Below are 21,325 nucleotides of genomic sequence, written 5' to 3' on the forward strand. Positions count from 1 at the left end.
GTACAGTAAAAATAACTTTAAATAATTAGATATAGGAAAATGATACTCGAACAACCAAATTGGACAACATTTCGACACAGCACACGTGTCAGCGTTTGAGAGGGCCACGTTGTAAATGAAAAAGCTGCTGCGTTCTGAGGAAATCTGATCAAACCTGCTTCAAATGTGACGTGGCGAGGACGGGCACGGCAGCTTGTGTTTCAAATTTGAAATGGGTACTTAGGTATCAGTTTTTGCACAGACATGCGAACTTCGTGGACGAGCGTCCACAGGACGAGCGTGCACAGTTTTTGCACAAACATAATGCTCCCTAACTTCCTGGACGAGCCTGCACATCTCACTGGCCGACCATTCGTTGACTTCCGTCAACAGGGCGAGTGTCGTCTTGTCCCTGGACGAGCGTCAATTGCACGTTCGTTCTGCTGACGAGCGTTCGTTCTCTTCCGCGACCGTCCTTTCGTGCTTCCGCACTTCGACGAGCGTCAATTGCACGTTCGTTCTGCTGACGAGCGTTCGTTCTCTTCCGCGACCGTCCTTTCGTGCTTCCGCACTTCGACGAGCGTTCGCGCTTCTCTGTCTACGAAGTTCGAATACCATTTCAAATTTGAAACGCAAGCTGCCCGTGCCCGTCCTCGCCACGTCACATTTGAAGCAGGTTTGATCAGATTTCCTCAGAACGCAGCAGCTTTTTCATTTACAACGTGGCCCTCTCAAACGCTGACACGTGTGCTGTGTCGAAATGTTGTCAAATTTGGTTGTTCGAGTATCATTTTCCTTAGATATAATAAAATTATGTTTACATTATTTCAGCCCTAAATTTCTTAATAAAACATGTATAAGGTAATTAAGAACAATTTTTATTCTCCGTGTAAAACAAACAATTAAAATGATTCACTTTTCACAAACAGGCACGACATAAATAACAAACAATTTTGATTCTCCATGTTAAACAAACAATTAAAAATGTGGTATAAAGCAATATTAATTATTTGCAAGTTGGATGTAAAATTAAATTAAAAACAATATGAAACATATAATGTTATTTTTAATTTTAATGCGAAGATATTATTACAAAAAAACTGATGAAACATAAGATAAAATATATGTAACATGCCAAATAATCCATTTACAAAATATATAAAATGTTGTAGTATAATTATAAGCGTGTTAAAAATCCTAAACATTTTTTGAGATATACTAGAAATAAAATTAATTTAAGTATACTTAATTTAAGTGTACTAAAAATTATCGAGTACTCTAATGAATATTTTACAGCATATTTTTCTACAGTGAATGTTTAGATTCTGTTTTAATTAAAATTCAATTAATTTGTATTTTTTTTTCTATATATTAGTTTTAAAAACTTTTACTTTGGTATAAGTCAAATAAATAAAAAATGTGGTTTTAGTGTTATTTATATATATTTTTTCTTTCTACATATAAATATTTTTATTCTCGTAAAAATGTCTGAATGAGTTAAAAGGTAAAAGTATAGACAAGTAACTCTTAGGCTTTGTTTACTTGAATGGATTTGGGAGAGAGTGATTGAATGAATTTGAGAGAATTTGAAGATAAATTTTTGTTGTTTATTTGAGTGGATTTGGAGGTAAGTGAGAGTGGATTGGAAAGTAATTAAACTTTGTGAAAATTAGTGTAAGATTTGATTGATGTGAGAGATTAAAAAAAATTACTTCCAAATTCACTCTCACTTATCTCCAAATCCACTCAAATAAATAACAAAAAATTTACCGTCAAATCCTCTCAAATTTATTCAATCAATCTCTTCAAATCCATTCAAGTAAACAAAGTGTTAGTTTTAAAATGTAAATTTTGAAGATATGAATGATGATTGGTTTATTAGAGAAAGAGATAATAATATTATATATGGGAAAGATGTAGCATAAGCAAGCTGGATGGATAAGGGAGGAAGATAATAAATTCAAAGGTTGCATGATCTAGAATTTGAGTAAAGGGTTGGGGTTTTTGAGGAAGGTACATAGAATTGTCCACTAGTGGTACTACCAAGCCAACCCCAGATGGATATTCACTATCTACCATTCATCCATGTTACTAATTTTCTTTTTATCAAACAGTAAACTCATTGATGGAAAACTCTACCTAACTCAACTGCAACATATTTATATGAATAATAGTTCCAACGCCCCCACAAACGTGCATAGTTTGAGTCTATATATGGTGTCACGCATGCTTGTCGCTGTTTAACGTCAGGAAAAGGTTAAGAATCCAACTTGTTATTCATTTTCATTTATGTGTTTAGGTTTCCTAAGACGATGACAGCTTCAGATAATGCATCAAAGAGTTATTATACTTTCTGGATCTTTCAAAAAGTAAAAATTCCTTAAAAAGATTATTCAAATTATGTTTATAAAATGCATAGGTTTTAACTTATATCAGAAATGAATTTTAAACCTAATTCAATTCCATAACACCGTGTTATCTATATTTTTTAAATTGATTTTATCTTTAATTAATGTGAAACTTCTACCGATATATTATATTAAGAAGTAAATTTTAGATCTAATTCAATTTTACAACACTAAATTGTAAAACAAAATTTACATCCACTTATATATTATAAATTGGTATTATTTTTAGTGGGTATGATTTTAAAGGTATGATAAATGAAATGAAGATAAAGGAGTGTTGATTATTAATAATGTTAAAGCAAGAGATGAGACATGGAGCAGGATGTATAGTGTTTGGTAGGGAGCAGAAAAATGGAATTGAAATTGGTATGGTATGAGCCGACAGAGATGCATGGCTGTTAAGTAGTGATGAAGTGTTGTGAGAGGGAATAATGAGAAAATGGTGAAATGGAGACATGTGGAAATGGACAGAGAGATGAAGAGAGATTAGATGATGGAGGTGGTGTGTGGTAATGGGCATGTGAGCAAAAGGGGTAGGCTATGATGTTGGAAAAAGTCAAGATGGGGGTGAAATCATCAACGACCTTATCATTTTCAAGTTCATCAAATGAAAATCTATTTGTTTAAATCATTTCTGCTGGCATTACTCAAACAACAACGCTTCGAGATTCTGTTTTTCTCAAGAAAAAACCAAAACCCTCGTTTCTGCTATATGTTGGTGTCAGATTGAACTAGTTCTCGGCAAGCCCACCTCTAACAATTTCATTCATTGACCTGGTAGTGGCAATTGTTTCCTGCACCCCATCAATTTCTTATTGCACCCCATAGTTTCTTATTGCACCCCATCAATATGAGAAGGACAATACTTAAATATCTTTTATCAACACTCCCCACTTCCGCGCCACTGCCACCGGACTGTTACCGAAGAAGAAGAGAGAAATAATTTTTGTTCTGCAAACTCTGTTTCCTAAATTTTCGTTCCTGAAATTTTATTGCGAAAATTTTGTTTCGAAAAACCTGTTCCGGAATTCGTAATTCGGAAGTCACTTTTATAAAGATAAAATGGTATTTTAAAAAATTAACGGGGTGTAGGAAGAAATTGACCCAAATTCAGTATTATATTTCTGGTCAAATGTATTGGGCTTTTAGAAATGATGCGGAGTGTTTCACCTTGCACCTCCAAGCTCTTCATCTGCACCTCCAAATTTTTTCAAAATACACAATTTAGAGCGGTTCTCCTTGCACCTCATTGACTTCAGCTGCATCTTCCTTTTTCTTTCTATTCCCAAATGTATACCTGTAAGAGAATATTTTGGTTTTAAAAAAAGCTTACTATTTAAAAAAATGAAGCACCAACCCTTCCTCCTGTGCCGTATTTGAGATTTGAAAATCCTACACCCTTTTCTTCTCCCTTCCTCCTCTTTGTCGCAATTCACACTTTGTTTCTGGGCTTAAATATGTTTTTAGTCCCTAATTATTATGCGATTTTAATTTTTGTTCCTCTCCGAAACTTTGATACACTTTCATCCCTCTTCTTTTAAAAAGTGTCATATTTAGTCCTCCATGACTAACAACGTTAGTTTTTTCTGATGTAGCTAACGGTGTACCACGTGTAAGGCTAATTTGAATTTTTTTTATTGTAATTAAAATTAAAAGAAAAAATATTAAATTGTAAGGTCAAAATCGGAAACCCCTCTCTTCTGCGTTCACGAGTTCACCATGATGGGGGCACTCTTCCCTTTCTATCTTCAAGGCAGCCATGGCTAACATCAAGTCCAATAGTCATGAGCGAATCGAGATCTTGCAGCTGCCCTGCGTCTCAAAGAACGAGGACGAGAGGAGCAAAATCTCCTTCACGAGATGGAGGTCCACAACATCGAGGTAGTGCGAGAGCTTCTCTTGCAACGTGAGGTTCTTGGCAACGTTGGCAAAGGGGCAGGCGGCATGGAACGTAGCTCCGTCCTCAAGGCAGAAGTCCTCTTTGAATTTGAGCGCGGGGACCTCGGAGGCAGGGACGACATTGGCGAGGTCGTTGATTTGTTCCTTGGAGGTGTGGTTACAGATTTCCTCGAAGCGATGGTAGGCATCAGTGATAGGGACGACGTAGTTGTGGAAGTCCGATTGGGAAACCTCTCGGATGCAGCCTTGGCAACAACAATGGGAGCAAACTCGGGCAGGACGACTGCGGTGGAGGAGGACCACCAGGCGCCCCAAGATGCGGCATCAGAGGCATGGGGGTTATTGAGGATGGATGATAGGCTTTGAATGGAATCAAAATTTGATTTGGAAAAAGAAGCAAATGAAGCAGAGTGTCATCTTTTGGACGAAATTTCCCAAATTCCAATTTTCCTTATCCCAATTTCATTGTGGAAGTTTGTCATGTTGAAGAAGTGCTTCTACACTATCCATCAGAAATGGGACCACACAAGACGCCCCAAATTCTTTTTTACTAGACCACTCCATTGCTTGAACCCACCTTAAATTCCCTACCCAAATCACAAACATATTAATTGTTTGTTAGAATTCGCATCATGTTTCCAGAATCACATTCAACAATCAACTGAAGTGATTTTTAGATAAATATATGTTCATACTTTTCATTCTAGATTCGTAATTTAGTTTTGAGGTGCAATAATGTTTTTATAATTATTATGTTGGGCAAAACAAGTATACTGAATTTTACCATGAATTAGTAATAGAAACATTCAAATATAAATTTTTGAAATCAATTTTGCAAATATTCATCAATCAGTCTAAGAATTATATTTGCTTTGATGTAAGCATGCATGGTGTGATGTGTCAAAAAAAGCATGCAGGTGTGAGCTTTGCTGATGGTGTCTTTCGGGTCTTTGGGGGAAGAGGTTGAACCCTCTTATGAGTTTTTCTATCAGTGTGAGCTTTGCTGATGTTGGCCATGGTTGCGTTGAAGATGGAGAGGGAAGAGTGTCCCCATGAGGATGAACCGGTGAACAAAGAAGAAAAGGTTTTCAATTTTGACCTTACAATTTAATATTTGTCTTTTAATTTTAATTAAAATTCGAAACAAAATTCAAATTAGCCTTATACGTGGCACACCGTTAGAAAAAAACTAAAGCCGTTAGTCATTGAGGACCAAATATGACACTTTTTAAAAGGAGAGGGATGAAAGTGTATCAAAGTTTCGGAGAGAGATGAAAACTAAAATCGCATAATAGTTGAGGAACCAAAAACATATTTAACCCTTGTTTTTGTTGTCTTTATGTGCTCCTCCCATCCTCCTTTCCTCCCTCATATCTTCTCTCAGTGAGTGCTACTTCTCTCCTCCCTGGTTTGGTGGCTACGGTTAAGGCTCCGTCGCACTTGGAAGTGCAGATGAGAGCCTCACTTGAAAGTACAGATGGTAGTAGCCATAGTTGGAGTTGCGATTTACGTTTGCCGCACTTGGAACTCCGCTTTGTGTTAGTCATAATTGGATTAGGGGCAACCGTAGTTGGATCTGTGTTTAGGAACAGCCGCAATTGGATCTGCTTAGGGGTTTTTTTATTGCTTTCCTTTTTGTTTTATTATGTTACTATATTAATTTTATGTTACATATAATAATTAAAAACTTAATAACAAATAAAAAAGTTTCATAAATAAATATTAACTGCTACGTAAAACATAACAATTAATTAATTAACTAACATCATAAATAACATAAAATATTTTAAATCAAAACAAAAGTTAAAAAATTAACATATAACAAAATGTGTATAAAAAATACAAAATAACATAAAATATATTAAACTAAATACTAAATAAAAAAATTACTTAAAAATTAATAAAACTTGATTAATACGTATAATATATATATATATATATATATATATATATATATATATATATATATAAATGAAATAGTATAATATATATAAAAAATCATAACACAATTAAAATAATATAATATATATAAAAAATCGTAACAACAACATAATATTTAAAAAATCATAACAATTATTCAAAAAGAATAACACAGATAAGTCACCTAATAAATGAAACCTCAAAATTAAAATACAACGAAATTATTACAATATAAATAATGACATAAAACATTATCATATTATAATTTAATACAAAATTTTTTAAACATATTTATTATAAAAATATATATAACGAAATAAAAACACCATAAACCTAAAACACTTAAATAAAAGGATAAAACTAAAACGCCATACAACATATAACATATTATTTAAAAACAGTACATAAACAGCATATAACATATTTAAAAAAACCAATGCGTATGAACTGCGGCAACACAAAAACCAGTGTTGGAACGCCGGTTCATCCTAAACCGAGCTTCCAACGTCGCTTAAGGTTCTAATGTGTTAATTTCTTGTAATAACTTCGTGAAATACTCTCTAGCCACCGCCCAACACCTTTCATTTCCAAACCACCATAACACGGTCACTACGATAACCACTAATTATTACTACCTCACAATATAACTTCTCAGAAATAAAATTCAATAAAAAAAACAATGAAATAGTGGCGAAATGAGATAGAGTGCATGTACTAGCTCAGAGTACGAGATTAGTACGAGATTAAGAGTGACTAAATTATTTTTGTTAATTTTAATAAATTTATAGAAATTAATTTATATTAATTAAAAATTATAGTATTACGTTATAAATTCATAAAAAAATATTTAAAATTTTAAAATAATTATAAACTAAAAAATATTTAAATAAATAATATAATTTAACTCTTAAAAAAAACTTGTATATGGATTATATATATATATATATATATATATATATATATATATATATATATATATATATATATATATATATAAAAATCGGATATGTATGCACTGTAAATTGTTTTTCATTTAAATTACTTTTATTAATTTTTTAATAAATTCATAAAAATTAATTTATATTAATTAAAAATTATATCATTACGTTATAAAATCATACAAAATTTTAAAAATAATTATAAACTAATAAAAGAATTAAATAAATAATATAATTTAACTTTTATATAACATATTAAAGTTAAATCGGATTTTGGCATATGAAATTATAGGCATAGGATAGCCACATCCGATTTATATAGATTCGGTATATTATATCTGATAGCTTCATCTAAACTTAGTTTTTATTAAATAACAGTTCTATTAATTTTAAAAAATGCATAAAAATTAATTTATATATTAATTAAAAATTATATAATACATTATAAACTCATACATAAAATTAAAAATATATTAAACTAATATAACAATTAACTAATGCATACATGTAGAATATAATTTAAACAAGATATAGATAAAACGTAAAACGTCAATCGAATTTTCATATCCGAAGATCTTACATCGGATGTCCATCCAAGTTGGCTAACATCGGATCTCAATAGTCAATATGTTTATTTTCAGATTTTCATATCCAATTCATGTTTATCGCATACAAATTAATAAACATAAAATACAAATCTTGCTCAAACAATTTTAATGCAACCAGCAACAACAAATACTCTAACGCACCACCACGAAACAGTAAGAGTACTAGAACAAGCACTCCGATGAACCACCACGAAGCATTGTACCACCACCCTCACTTGATATGAGCTGCAAAGAAAAATACTCAAGAGAAGAAAAGATTATGAGATGTGCAATTCAAATGGGGTGCTGGGGTGTAGGATTTATTAATAAAAATGAAATAGGGTGCATGGGTGGAGGGGTGCAGAGGAGTGCAGGGGGTGGAGGGGTGCAGGAATGCATGTTTCCTAATAGAAGGAAAAAAGAGGTGTAGTCAATGGGCACAAAAAATTTTAATAAACAAAAAAGGTTTAATGTCTTCGGAGGTCCCTATTTCTGCGAATTTGTATCAATTGGGTCCTCCTATTCTGAAAGTGCTCAATTGGGTCCCTGTTTTGGTAAAATTGAACCAATAATGTCATTGCCGTTAATTTTAATGGACGACGTTAAATTTAGTGTATCGTGGCATGCTGACGAAGCAATTAATTATGACGTGACGCATGGGGTGGAATTTATTTTATTTTAAGTTTTAAATAAAATCCTTTCTAGGGTCAGCACCTCCCGTACCTCGCCATCTCCGGCAACGAGCTCACGGAAAACTCACCATAATCACTGTACAATATATATCACTCTCACACTCTTCCTCTTCCAGATCCCCTTCACTTCAAACCTTCCTCACCTTCTTCTTCTTTTGCATTCTAATCATATTACTTTTATTTTTCTCAAACCACTGTCAAACATTCCAACAAAACAACACCAACTCCATTCTAATCATATAAGTTTTTTCATTTTCACGGTCATGTGTTGACGATTTCTCCCCTTTTTTTTGTCCGTTTGTTTCCCGCTTTGCAGAATCTGAAAAACTTTTCTTCCAATTGGTTTCTGGGAAGATCCGGTTGATCTGATCCTCATGGGGAGCGATTTAGGTTTGCAACCGTGTGATGACGTCGTTTTGGTTTGTGTTCTCGGACTCGATATTTTCTTAAACCTCGTTTTGATGTTGCAGCCAAAAACCATGGTCAGAGACCGTTTTCTTAAACATTGCGCGGAGTGATGGAAATCATTCATAGTTATGCCCTCTGATGACTTGGGCTTTGGGCGCCAGAAGATAGCTCTAGGAACCGCTCAGTCACATGCTTCTGAAACAAATCAAGCTCTTGCTCCATGCTTGAACCCTCCATGGAGTGAACCTGAACCCCATGAAGATTCAGAACAGAACCTTGAAATTTCGCCATAGTACGCATTCTCACACTCACACGATCCTTAGTACTACGAGAAATTATGAACAAAGGCGATAGATTCAACCAATTATAGCAACTCCAAAAACCTTTTAAGTTGTAGCCAAAATCACGATCTCACAATTTTTCGTAACCTTGCTTACCCACACAGGAAGATCACAGACCCAATTGTAAAAAAAAAAAAAATTGAATCGAAAAGTATCACACTTTCTCTCCAACTTTTCAACTTTAGTGAGAGACAATGGAATTGAACTCCCTAGGAACGAGAAATTCCACTGCAAAAAGGGAAAGTGTGGAACTTCAAATTGGGAGAACCCAGAAACGAAATTCGAATAGGAATGGGACCCAATTGGGAACGAGGGAGTGGATTGAGAATGTGGGAAAAAGTGAGAAACTTGGGAGAGGAATGAGACAAATGATCGAAGGAAGAAGAAAGGAAATTGGATGAGGGTTCTGAACTGGAGATGAAATGGTTATATATTGAGGGTATGGTGATTGATGTGTGAAATTGATGAAGATGATGAGGTTGCTGGATTTCATTACATGAGAGAGAGAGTGAGAGAAGTAACTGAGATTTTATTTAAAACTTAAAATAAATCTATCCTTAAAATAAATCCACATAATCAATTCTTACTCTGCCACATACTTTTTTAATGCCAGCTCAGCATGTCACATTGCAAGAAAGTTAACTCTGTTTATAGCAATTAACAACAAAGGCATTATTGATTCAATTTTACCAAAACAAGGACTCAATTGAACACTTTCAGAATAGGAGAATCCAATTGATACAAATTCGCATAAATAGGAACCTCCGAAGATATTAAACCAACAAAAAATTAACAAATAACCACCCTATATTAATTAGAGATATTTTAGGAAATTGGAGGTACAAAGTGAGATGCTTGGAGGTGTAGAATGAAACACACAAAACTCTTGGAAACAAAATAAAAAACCACAACCCATCTACAATAAATATTTTATATAAATTTTAAATTGGAGAGAATTTTTCTTTTGTTGATTGCATAGAATTTTTCTTATTCTTTTAATTAGTTTATTATTTTCATATATTTGTTCTTTCTTTCAGTAGTGAGATTTTCAATGATAATTATAAAATAGAAAATTTTACTCATACTTCTACTCGACCAGTTTGTTCTAAAAATTAGTATTGAATTTATAATGAAAATTAATAATAAACTAGAAAATTTCTTATTGATACAAAAATCACATTTGACTAATTTTTCTCATGCTATTTTTGTATTATTTAAAAAATATTAAAATTATTATTTTTTAAATAAAGAAAGTCACATTGCCTTTTATTATCTGTATTTAAAACTGGATTAGACATGTATCCTTTGGAATGAAACAAAGTCTAAAAAATTAAAAATTGATCTGGCGTCGCCCGGACTCGAACCGGAGACCTTCAGTGTGTTAGACTGACGTGATAACCAACTACACCACGACACCTTGTTGTTCTGTATTTTCTATATAATTTATATATAAAATTTATAATAAAAGGTTATATAAGCTATTCTGATGCTGGTAACGTATCCAAAACACGAAGTCGGAGAACAATGCTCCGTTCAACTGCATTTCCGACACCTTACAATTCGGTGCCTCTTCTCTCTCACGCGCACACGTGTTACTCTCTGACTCCCTCACGTGCCGCTAGTTTTCACTTCTCCTTCGTTTCGAAGTTCGTGTGCCTACAATTCCGGCAACCCTGCTCGAAGCTTTCCGGCCGCGCTTTTGTTGCGGTCTCCGCGAAGAAGAAAAGGCCTGGAGGCTCTGAAATCGCCGTGGCAGACGATGGTTTAGACGAGGAGGAGTACGACAATGATTTAAGTGACGAATTCGATGACGAAGAAGAAGAATTTGATTATGATGACGATGATGAGGGGATGCTTCCGTTGGAGAAGATGAATAAATGGTTCGAGAAGAGACCGAAGGGCTTTGGTGAGGGGAAAGTGTACGACACTTCGGTTGAGGATAAGCTGCTCGAGGAAATTCGTCAGAGTAGAGTAGCTCAGGTTGAGAACTTGAAGATGCTTAAGAGCAACCCTGTGAAGCATGCTTCCAATGAAAAAGATGATAAGAAGAAAGGTTAGCCACTAATAATCCTGTTTTTGGTTGTTGTGTTCAAATTAGTTCATAGTTGATGGGTTGGTGAAATTATTCTGTTATTTACTTTGGGGTGATGTTCATGTCACTAGTCATGTGTCGTGTTTCTTGCCAGTGTATGTGTAAAGCATTTTTGTTTTTCTTTTCTTTCGTATATGTTAACCTGTGTAGATATAGCTGCTTGAGTTTTGTTGTGTGACTGACTACTGCAAAATGCAATAGCTTAGGTGGTTTTGGTGTTTCTTAATTGGAATTGGAATTGGAAAAGTTATGTTGACCTTTAATAGAAAATTTTGTTATGCACGAGACAATTCTAATTCTAATGGGAAAATAATAGCAAAATCATTTTAAATAAAGAAATTATATCTAAGCTTTTTCTATGGCTAGATAAGCCTTTACCCTTGTGGCTAGCTACATGAGTAAATGTATATGCACTGAAGAATGGTATCGGCACTCTCTTCTGGACACTGAATTTTGTTGTTACTTCCATAGGTTTTCGCTTTAGTTATTTTAATAAACTTCTTCATAGTATTACTAATACGAAAAGAAAGAGGTGAAATAAAGGAGACTTTTCACAAGTTCAAATTAACTTTTTTCCACAAGATATTTTCTTTTATAGGAAAATTTTATTTCATTTTACATTCGTATATTCTTTTCTCGTAAGTGCTCATGGAGAAGTTTATGTTTCAAACTGATCAAATTTTGTTTGAATTAGGTGGAATTCACCTGATCATGCTGTGTACAGTGTCTGTTACCATTTCTCTGTATAAATTTAAATCTTATTTTGATTAGTTACTCCCCCTGAATAATCTGTTCATTGAGGAATGCACTAACTACATTGTTTTACGGTGATTTTGAGACGAATTTAAAGGCTTGTGAAAATAAATGCTGGGGTCTAGTATATATTCTGTGTTGTTGTCTGTTGGCTTTTGAATGAATAACAAACCAATGCCCGAACTATTGAGTTGCAAATTACACTGAGCCTATGATTTGAAATCTGGCTATTTATTGACATGGAACTTTGCAGATACCAAACTGGTTCCAATTGGAAGTCGAGTGCGATTGGTGAACCTACCGAAGAAGAAAAACATCCTTAGAGATCTGAAAGCAGCTTTGCAAGGGATTCCGGGCATAACTAATATTGCCCCAGCTGTTATTGGAAACAAAAAGACAAGGGATCCAATCTGCAAAGGTTTTGCTTTTGTTGATTTCAAGCGTGAAGAAGATGCAGTTAGGTGTGTTATAACCTCAATATTGTGTCTGCTTCCAACCCCCAACCCCAAGAAAAATAATAATGGAGAATAAGGGAAGAGTAGTTTTGTCTATTACATGCAGTGCAAGATGTTTTGTGATAAGAAAATTATGAGGGTGGTGATTTGTTATCATTCAAGCTTCTTCATGCCTCTTTAATTTGCTAAAACGAAATTGGCGAATATGTATGGCATAGGGATCTATGCAATTTTTAATTGTTGTGCTTTTGTTATTGAAAGAATTTCCTGCCGCAACACGATGTTGAAGTTGTTTACTAATTCCATGCTAATATCTTACCAATTCCATTGATCTGTCCCCCAGGTTTGTGGAGTTATACACAGGACAAACTATAACATTTGGGAAAATTCAGAAGCAGATAAAATGCGAGCTTCTAAATGGACAGTCTTTATCTCCATCTCTGAAAATAAGTGAAAATCTGAGTGCCGCTCCACAGCACATGGACACTACTACCTTTGAAGAAGATTCAGACGAGGATTCCAACAGCGATGATGATTCTGCTCTCAGTACATGGGATGAGACCAATTCAGATGATTTGGATGGCCTGGACAATCTGATGGATGGAGAAGAACAAGAAGACGATCGGGGTATTCAAGAATCCGTCACTGCTTTGAGAGTGGATGGTGATGATGGTACGGAATTGAGGATCCATCCTGAAACTAATTCACCTCCCTCAGACAAGCTTGACAGAAACTCCACAGTGGAAAAGAAGTCATTTTCCAAGGTTAAACAAGAAAATGCCCGGACGAAAAAATCAACTTCCAAAGAGAAAGCCAAAACATTTTTAGATATTCCTGGATCCTCAAGAAGGTGAAATCCCTGTGCATTTTATGGCACCACTCTCATGTTTTCGTGTTGTTTTCTGATGTGTACTTGTTTGACTATGACGCAGGTTAAAGATAAGGGAGAAGGCTGTATTAAGTGATGTTTTCTCCAAGTACGGATCAAAAGCTACACTTGCTTCAAAAGATAGTTAGGAATTTGGTAATGAGCAGTGAATGACAGAGTCTAAATCTTCATCCACACGTTTGGTCTAAACACTAAAGTCATATACATGCAATTGGATTTTCTAGTTGACCATGTTAGTGCAAATCAAATTGTAGCATATGAGTATTGTACAAAAATTGGCGATCCTATATTATTGTTTTTATGAATATCAAAGCATTCTTTGGTGGCATTTCAATGCCTTGGTGGGATTTGAGTGGTTTTTGTGCATAGTTCCATGCTAGGAGAAGTATAAGTAAAATATTCCAGTTGGACTAAGTATCTAACCAGAATCGTTTTTCATAAACCTAAGCATATGCTAATGGTTTAGTTGATACTACTGTACCATATCAGCATTTTCTCTTCAGTATCACTCGTCCTTCAATCTAATATAAATGCCCAAATTGTCTTTCTAATTCTACTTAGGGTAGTTTCATTTGTATAATATATATATATATATATACATATATATATATATATATATATATATATATACATATATATATATGGGGTTTGCTAACGCGCGTACGCCTGTTTTTCAGTTGGTACATTTTAGCAATGTGTACCGGATTTTAGTAGACAAAAATACCCTTATATATCATGGATTCTAAGTTTTAAGGTTAAGGGTATTTTAATAATTTTCATTCTCAAAACTTAAAAAAAAAAAAGGAAACCCCCGAAACCCTTACTCACCTCTCTCATTTCTCTCAATCCTTTCTCTTTCTCACTCCAACCTTTTCTCTGTCATCCCTACTGTAGCCCCAATTGAAAAAATCAGAAACACTTGCCTTTAAACAATTTGTCTTTCTAATAAAGAGTTGAGTCATTGACATATTCACCTTGAGGCGAAGGTTCATTCAAGATCTCTTCAATTTCACCATCTTCATTAATTTCTCTAATTTCATCATCTGCATATGTTGAATCATCATCTCTAAAAAACCCTCCAGGCCAATTACCAATTCTTTCGGATGTCATTATGCTTGTGAAAATTAGATAAAATTAGATAAGACAAAAATTATAAAATAAAAACTCATTATAAAATCATTTTTTGTAAGAAATTGTTTAACAACAAGTATTTCTGATTTTTTTTCCAGATCAATTACCAATTCCTTTATGCTTGTGAAAATTGGATAAAATTAGATAAGACAAAAATTATAAGATCAAAACTCATTATAAAATCATTTTTTTGTAAGATTGTTTAACGGTAAGTGTTTCTGATTTTTTCAATTGGGGCTACAGTAAGGATGACAGAGAAAAGATTGGAGTGAGAAAGATGAAAGAGAAAGGGTTTACAGGAATGAGAGAGGTGAGTAAGGGTTTGGGGGTTTCTTTTTTTTTTTAGTTTTGAGAATGAAAATTATTAAAATACCCTTAACCTTAGAACTCAGAATCCATGGTATATAAAGATATTTTTGTCTACTAAAACCCGGTACACATTGCTAAAATGTACCAACTGAAAACAGGCGTACGCGCGTTAGCAAACCCCTATATATATATATATACATATATATATATATATATATATACATATATATATATATATATATATATATATATATATATATATATATATATTACTGAACATTTTTATTTTCTAATTCCTCTTATATTTATGCTAGAATTTGTAATTGTTTGTAATTAGGCATGAGTGTCGTTATGAAGTACCAACTACGAATTTAGGTTCAGTTTGATAATTTCCTTTTGTTCTTAAATTGAAAAAAAAAAACATGGTTGAGTAGTTTATTTCTAAAAGCTATTTTAAAACACTTTCTGATTTAATTTTTTTAAAACTCAATAATGAAAATGATTATATAATTGTTTTTCACTTTCTCTTTAAACAAATGAAAAGTATTTAAAAATAAAAGAAATGAAACAGAACAATATAGACTCTTAGATTTATAAACCTAATAATTTACGATAAGTTGACAAAAGAAAATATCAATATTTAATTGTTTATATTTTTTAAGGAATCCAAAATTGTTATTATTTTTTTTAATGAATTTATAACATAATCTTTATACAACAGTGTTTAACTTTAGTATATGAATCTCAGTTTACTACATGATTTTTAATATTTGTTTTTATGCAAGACAAACATTTTAATGATTTTTTTATTTACATTTCAATTTTTAGAATTTTAAAAAATATTTATTTTTAGTTTTATAAGACCTTTAAATTTCATGTCTTATCATATACATTTTTGAAGGCAAGTCTTAAATTTATAATTTTCACTCTTAGCTTTGTGTAATCTTATGTGTATTTTTTTTTTTTAAATTTCATATATAATTGTTCTAGCTAATAGGTAAAATTTAGTCAACCAGAACATTAAAAAGTAATCTTCCATTTATTTAATATCAGTAACTCTTTTTTTATTTTTTCTAACATTTGAATTTTCCTCTTGCCTTTATTACTTTTGAATATCCTATTTAATTCCATAACTCATTTTTAAGTCTCTTTTTTACTATTCAACTCTTTATATATAACCTCACATAAATACCAAGTCAATGTTTTATCAATTTAGATCTCAATGAAATTGGCCTAACACCATACAGTTTTAAAGGGGTTTCATCCTATACTTCTAATCCCTTCACTTTGTACTTCTAAACTTTTAAACAATTTCCAAATTACTCCTACTTAACTATTTAATATTTAAAAAATGAAAAAAGGAATGGTCAAAGATTCTTTTGAAAACAGTTTTTTCAGTAAGTGCAAAGTTCTGGACACATTGGATCTCTCCATTCTCGCTTCACTCTTCCTCTCATCTTGCATTTTCTGTTTCTAGCACATATAAAGCTTCTCTCCTCTTGCATTTTCTACCACACACATTTGAATGAAATAATTTATTTAATGTTTCGAAAACCTTGCCATTAAATGTTCTGTTTAATAAATTTTATATTTTCTGTTATGTTAATTATTTTTATGGTTAATAATATTTAATCATTTGATAGATATATATTTTTAATGAATTAATTATTTATATTTTGATTAAGTTTTATTGTTTTTAATTATTTTATGTATTTTTTTGTTTTATAGTTTTTTCATTTTTATTTTAATTAAATTGTTATATTTTAATTAATTAATTATTTATATAAATATTTGAATTAATTTTATTTATTTTGAATGAAATAATTTAGTTTCTAAATATTTAATAATTATTTTGAATTTTTTTAATTTATAGTTTTTAATTTTATAGAATGTATAGTTTTTTATTTGTAATAATATATATTAATGAATTAAATAATATAGTCAACTTACAAATAATTTAAATAACTATAAATAGGCATTTTTTATATTATAAAAATTAAAAACTTAAAATACATTGTTTATATTAACAGAATTTAATAATTATAAAAATTAAGTTAACTGGTTTTATTTAACTATTATAAAACAAACCTAGATGTTGTTAAATAATATTAATAAAGGAACATGGAAACAACGTGGAAAAAAAGAACATGAAGCAAAACACAAACGTATTGGATATGCAGCACAACATAAACGTATCCAATCTTCATATCCGATTCTTCGTTTATCAGATAATGAATAAATTCTTTTTTGGATTTTCATATATGATACATATTTTCATAATTTTATTTCTTTTAAAATATTTTTATTAAATTTATTAAATTTATATAAATTATTTTTTAACAATTAAAAATTATCTAATTAAATTATAAATTCATATAAATTGATACATAAATTTAAAAATAATTATAAACTAATAAAATAATTAAATAAGTAATATAATTAAATATTTATAAAACAAAATCGGATCTTCATATCGGATTATTCGTTTATCGGATATCAACATTCGGTAAACTCTCTCTTGGATTTTGTAACATCCCAAAAATACAGTTTAAAACTATATAATAGAATAATCACATTGAATAATATACAGTTCAGTCTTACATTAATAGAGAATGTACGATTGTGGCCGAACGGCCTTACAGAAAAACAAGAAGTTAAAACTGAACAAGGATACAATTCTGTCCGAACGGTCTACAAAAGAATTATACCGAACGATCCTACAAAAGAAAAAGGGAAAAGGTGATCGAACGATCACCTTACTATCAAACTATAATACTGACCGAACGATTCTACTATTCGGTCTTAACTTCTACCTCGACTAAGTTATCTTCTTCCAGCGCTTCTTCCAGCAGCTCGTCTTCTTCTGCTCACATCTACATTGATGATCATTGCAACAGAAATACAAACGAACGTACAAAACAGACAAGACAGGAAACATAGGGTAAGCTTATGTAATTCAATTCATGTATAAACATATATTTCACACAATCAACCAAACAAGATAATTCATCACTCGTTCATGCAAAGCCTAGACTCTGACTTTCCGGACTATATGAACTTTGTGTAGCTACGACGTTCGTGCACCCGGGTGATGTAGTAACTGGGATGCCCTCAACAGCTGCCACCCGAGATTAGTCCTATCTGTCCAAATTAACCATAAGGACTAGGACCTCTTGCCGTTCCCACACATGACTTACCCTTCTCTACGTGAGAACGAGTAATCACGGAACATCAGGATGAACCGCTAGCTTAGCATGCACACATTCATACTTTACAAAATTCAAATATCCATTCATGTGACATTCCTCCCCGGAATACTCGTTCATAATCATACTCATTTCATCTACATCATATTCCATCATCTTTCATTTTCAAACTTCAAATCCAATCAATTCGAACAAAAATCCATTAGGATGACAAATACCGAACGTACACCTTCAACCACAAACGAGACCGAACAATTTGAACGAGACCGAGAGGTCTCCAGTCCCAAAACATACTAAGACCGAGATGGTTACTATCGGGGTTGAGAAAGAAATCGAGTACAATAATATTTCACAAGAACGAATATAAACGAATGTTATTTACAAAGTGAGCCAATTTAATGAACTGACTCTTGAGAGTTCAAACCGAACACCAAAAAGCCTAGACCGAGTACTAAGACTCTAGGCCGAAACCAATGGAGACAAACACTGCAAGACATTCAAAGGATAGTGCTTAAAAGAATCATATGAAGAAACCGAACGCTATAAATACTTAGTTTATTTATGAGTTTAACATAAATAAAAATCGAATGCCAATCAAAGACTGAGCACGGTAGTGGGTGGGTTCTATGGAGTTTGAACGAACGCTCGTATTATCAATATGGATTTCGGAAAGTAGAATGAATGCTTGGTGTAAGACCGAGCACTACTTGGTAAGAGCGCTTGGTGTAAGACCAAACACTACTTAATACGAGCACTACTTAATTCATAAAAGAAAGACTTGATAAATATACGATATCAATTAAATAATGTTCAAGAACTAACGGACATACTAATACATATAGATATACTAGAATTTATATCAGAATGCCAAGGAACGAATATCCTTGGTTGAACGCCTATTCACAAATTTTACTAGAAGAAGACGCTCGGTCCTCAACAGGAATTCCTTCCAAATGAAAGATTCCAGTTCTAAACGAGTCCCCGAGAAAACCGAACGGTCAAAGACCATTCAGTAACGAACATACATTATCATAGGGAATTTCATACTTAGAATTATTTATCTCAATTCATTTCTCAACATCTATCTTCATAATTTCATACATCCATATCATAGTAAATTTTCATACAGTCAAAACATAGAAACAATCATATTTCATATTAATTCAGCAACTCAACGAACGTACATACAATTCAAACAAACATACAAATCAAATTATATAAGCTTCCCTTACCTCTAAGCTAGCCGAACGCTCACGGTTCTGCAGATAACGCTCACCACCAAAATCCTTTGAAGACTAAGGTTCACGATTTTAGAAACTACCCAAATACCAAAACAGAACATCGTTCAGAATGTGAAAAGAAACCCATGCACCCAGAAACTTGGTTTGCATGTTCAAGAAAACCATACGGTTGAGGGAAAAGGGAACTTACTGTCGGAACAATCGGTACCATTATAGAGTCGCGCAGCGGAATAAAATATTTGGAAAGCGTGTTACAGTCACAAATCAAGTTTTGATGGTCCGTTTTAGAAAAACAATTTTCTTAGAGAAAATTTATCAAACAGTTAATGTGCATAAAACAGAAAAGAGTATAGGGAGTAAAAAACTGACACACTGGATTTTTATCCTGGTTCGATTCAAAAGAATCTACGTCCAGTTGTTAATCACTATAAAAAGTGATTAACGATTTCACTAAAATCAGTCTCAACAAATTACAATAAAGGTGAATAAAAAAACAGAGAGATAAAACCTTCCTTCGACCAACGAATTGGAAGCAAGCAATCTACACTTTCCTTCGACTGACGAACCGGAACAGTGCAAAACAGTTCTTCCTTCGACCAACGAACTGGAAGAACAGTAGCATTGCCAACTCGAAGAGAATCGCTCCGACCTTTGACCCACAAAGCGCGAGCTTCTCCTTTTCACGAGACTAGGTAGTGCAATGAACTAGCTTATGGAACTTCCTCAGATCACACTGTATTCTCAAAAGCTCAGAGTTATATTCTAAGAGTTTTAGAACTGACCTATATAGCTAACTGGTCTAAGTTCGCAGAGATGAATTATAACTGCCACAAATAATCGATTATTGTTAGTGATAATCGATTATTCGAGTCTCTTACGGGGTTTTTCAAAAAGTGATAATCGATTATCCTGAGGAATAATCGATTATTCCAGAGACTTTGGGAGTTCTCATCAGAACTAGTGATAATCGATTATTTGGAGTAATAATCGATTATTCCAGAGCAACGAGGTTTTTCAGAAGGGCTCAGGATAATCGATTATAGCTTCTAATAATCGATTAAATGCGTAGCAGTTCTAGAAATACGAATTTTTCTAAGTATTACATGTTTAAGGCTTTTCCTAATACATTTATAATCTACAAAGTGCTTTTAAAACAACTATAACAATGTATCGTCTTTCAGCATCATCAAAATCATTTATCTTCAAATTTACCAATGCTCCTAATTGGTAACACTTACCAACTTAGAACCCAAAACCGATCGACTCAAACTGAAGCTCTTGACACCGGCAGAGTGGAAATGGTGCCTGAGTAATGATCGGAGTAAGAAACGGTGAGGATTCCTTAGAGAGAATATGAAGAAGATGTAGAGAGAAGGAGAAGAGAATGGAGGTTTTCAGAAATCTGGGAAGAAGGGTGCATGCAGAGAGTGGCATGAAATTATGAAAATCAGAGTTTTCCTTCCAACGTCCAAAACGAACGTCCACTCAGTTGCTTACACCTTCCTTCCACCATCTGAGTGTCGAGCCCTCCTCTTGACACGTGAACTCCACTAAAACGAACCCTGAGTGAATTTTTAATGGTTCTGACAAATTTTCATATTCGATACATGCATCTTCATAATTTAATTTTTTCTAAAATATTTTTGCTAAATCTAATAAATTCATACAACTTATTTTTTAACAATTAAAATTATCTAATTAAATTATAAATTCATACAAATTGATATATAAATTTAAAAATAATTATAAAAAAATAAAATAATTAAATAAATAATATAATTAAACATTTATATAACAAAACACATTAAACATGAATCCGATATAGACATCCAAAAATCAAAACATCGGATGTCCATGTAGACATCCAAAAATCACAACAACGAATGTCCACATATCTCCTGCATCGGATGTCGACATCTGATGTGATTTTCGGATATCCATATCTAGTTTATGTTTGATGTGCTTTATATCTCATGCACTTGGAAACAGATTCTTCAAAAATAAAACCTCCGACTAGCAATACGAACCAGCTATAGCACCACCACCAGTTACCTGGAACTGGAAGCACCACCTCCAA

The 21,325-nt window shown here is 32.7% G+C and overlaps 1 protein-coding gene and 1 non-coding gene across 2 annotated transcripts; one reads left to right on the plus strand and one right to left on the minus strand.

Moving 5' to 3' along the window:
- Nucleotides 1–10,515: 10,515 nt before the first annotated feature.
- On the minus strand, nucleotides 10,516–10,589 carry TRNAV-AAC (transfer RNA valine (anticodon AAC)). Its single transcript has one exon. It is a non-coding gene; the product is annotated as a tRNA-Val (tRNA).
- An 88-nt stretch (nucleotides 10,590–10,677) lies between these two features.
- Nucleotides 10,678–13,689, plus strand: LOC124823441 (RNA-binding (RRM/RBD/RNP motifs) family protein). The gene is made up of 4 exons (XM_047295642.2): nucleotides 10,678–11,225; nucleotides 12,271–12,478; nucleotides 12,816–13,322; nucleotides 13,405–13,689. Exons 1-4 carry the CDS (start codon nucleotides 10,697–10,699, stop codon nucleotides 13,487–13,489), a joined length of 1,329 nt encoding a protein of 442 aa, XP_047151598.1. The 5' UTR covers nucleotides 10,678–10,696; the 3' UTR covers nucleotides 13,490–13,689.
- The last annotated feature ends 7,636 nt before the right edge of the window (nucleotides 13,690–21,325 follow it).

The sequence above is a fragment of the Vigna umbellata genome, chromosome 7 (assembly GCF_029865625.1).
Source record: "Vigna umbellata cultivar VRB3 chromosome 7, Vumbellata_1.0, whole genome shotgun sequence".
In the NCBI taxonomy this organism is placed as follows: Eukaryota; Viridiplantae; Streptophyta; class Magnoliopsida; order Fabales; family Fabaceae; genus Vigna; species Vigna umbellata.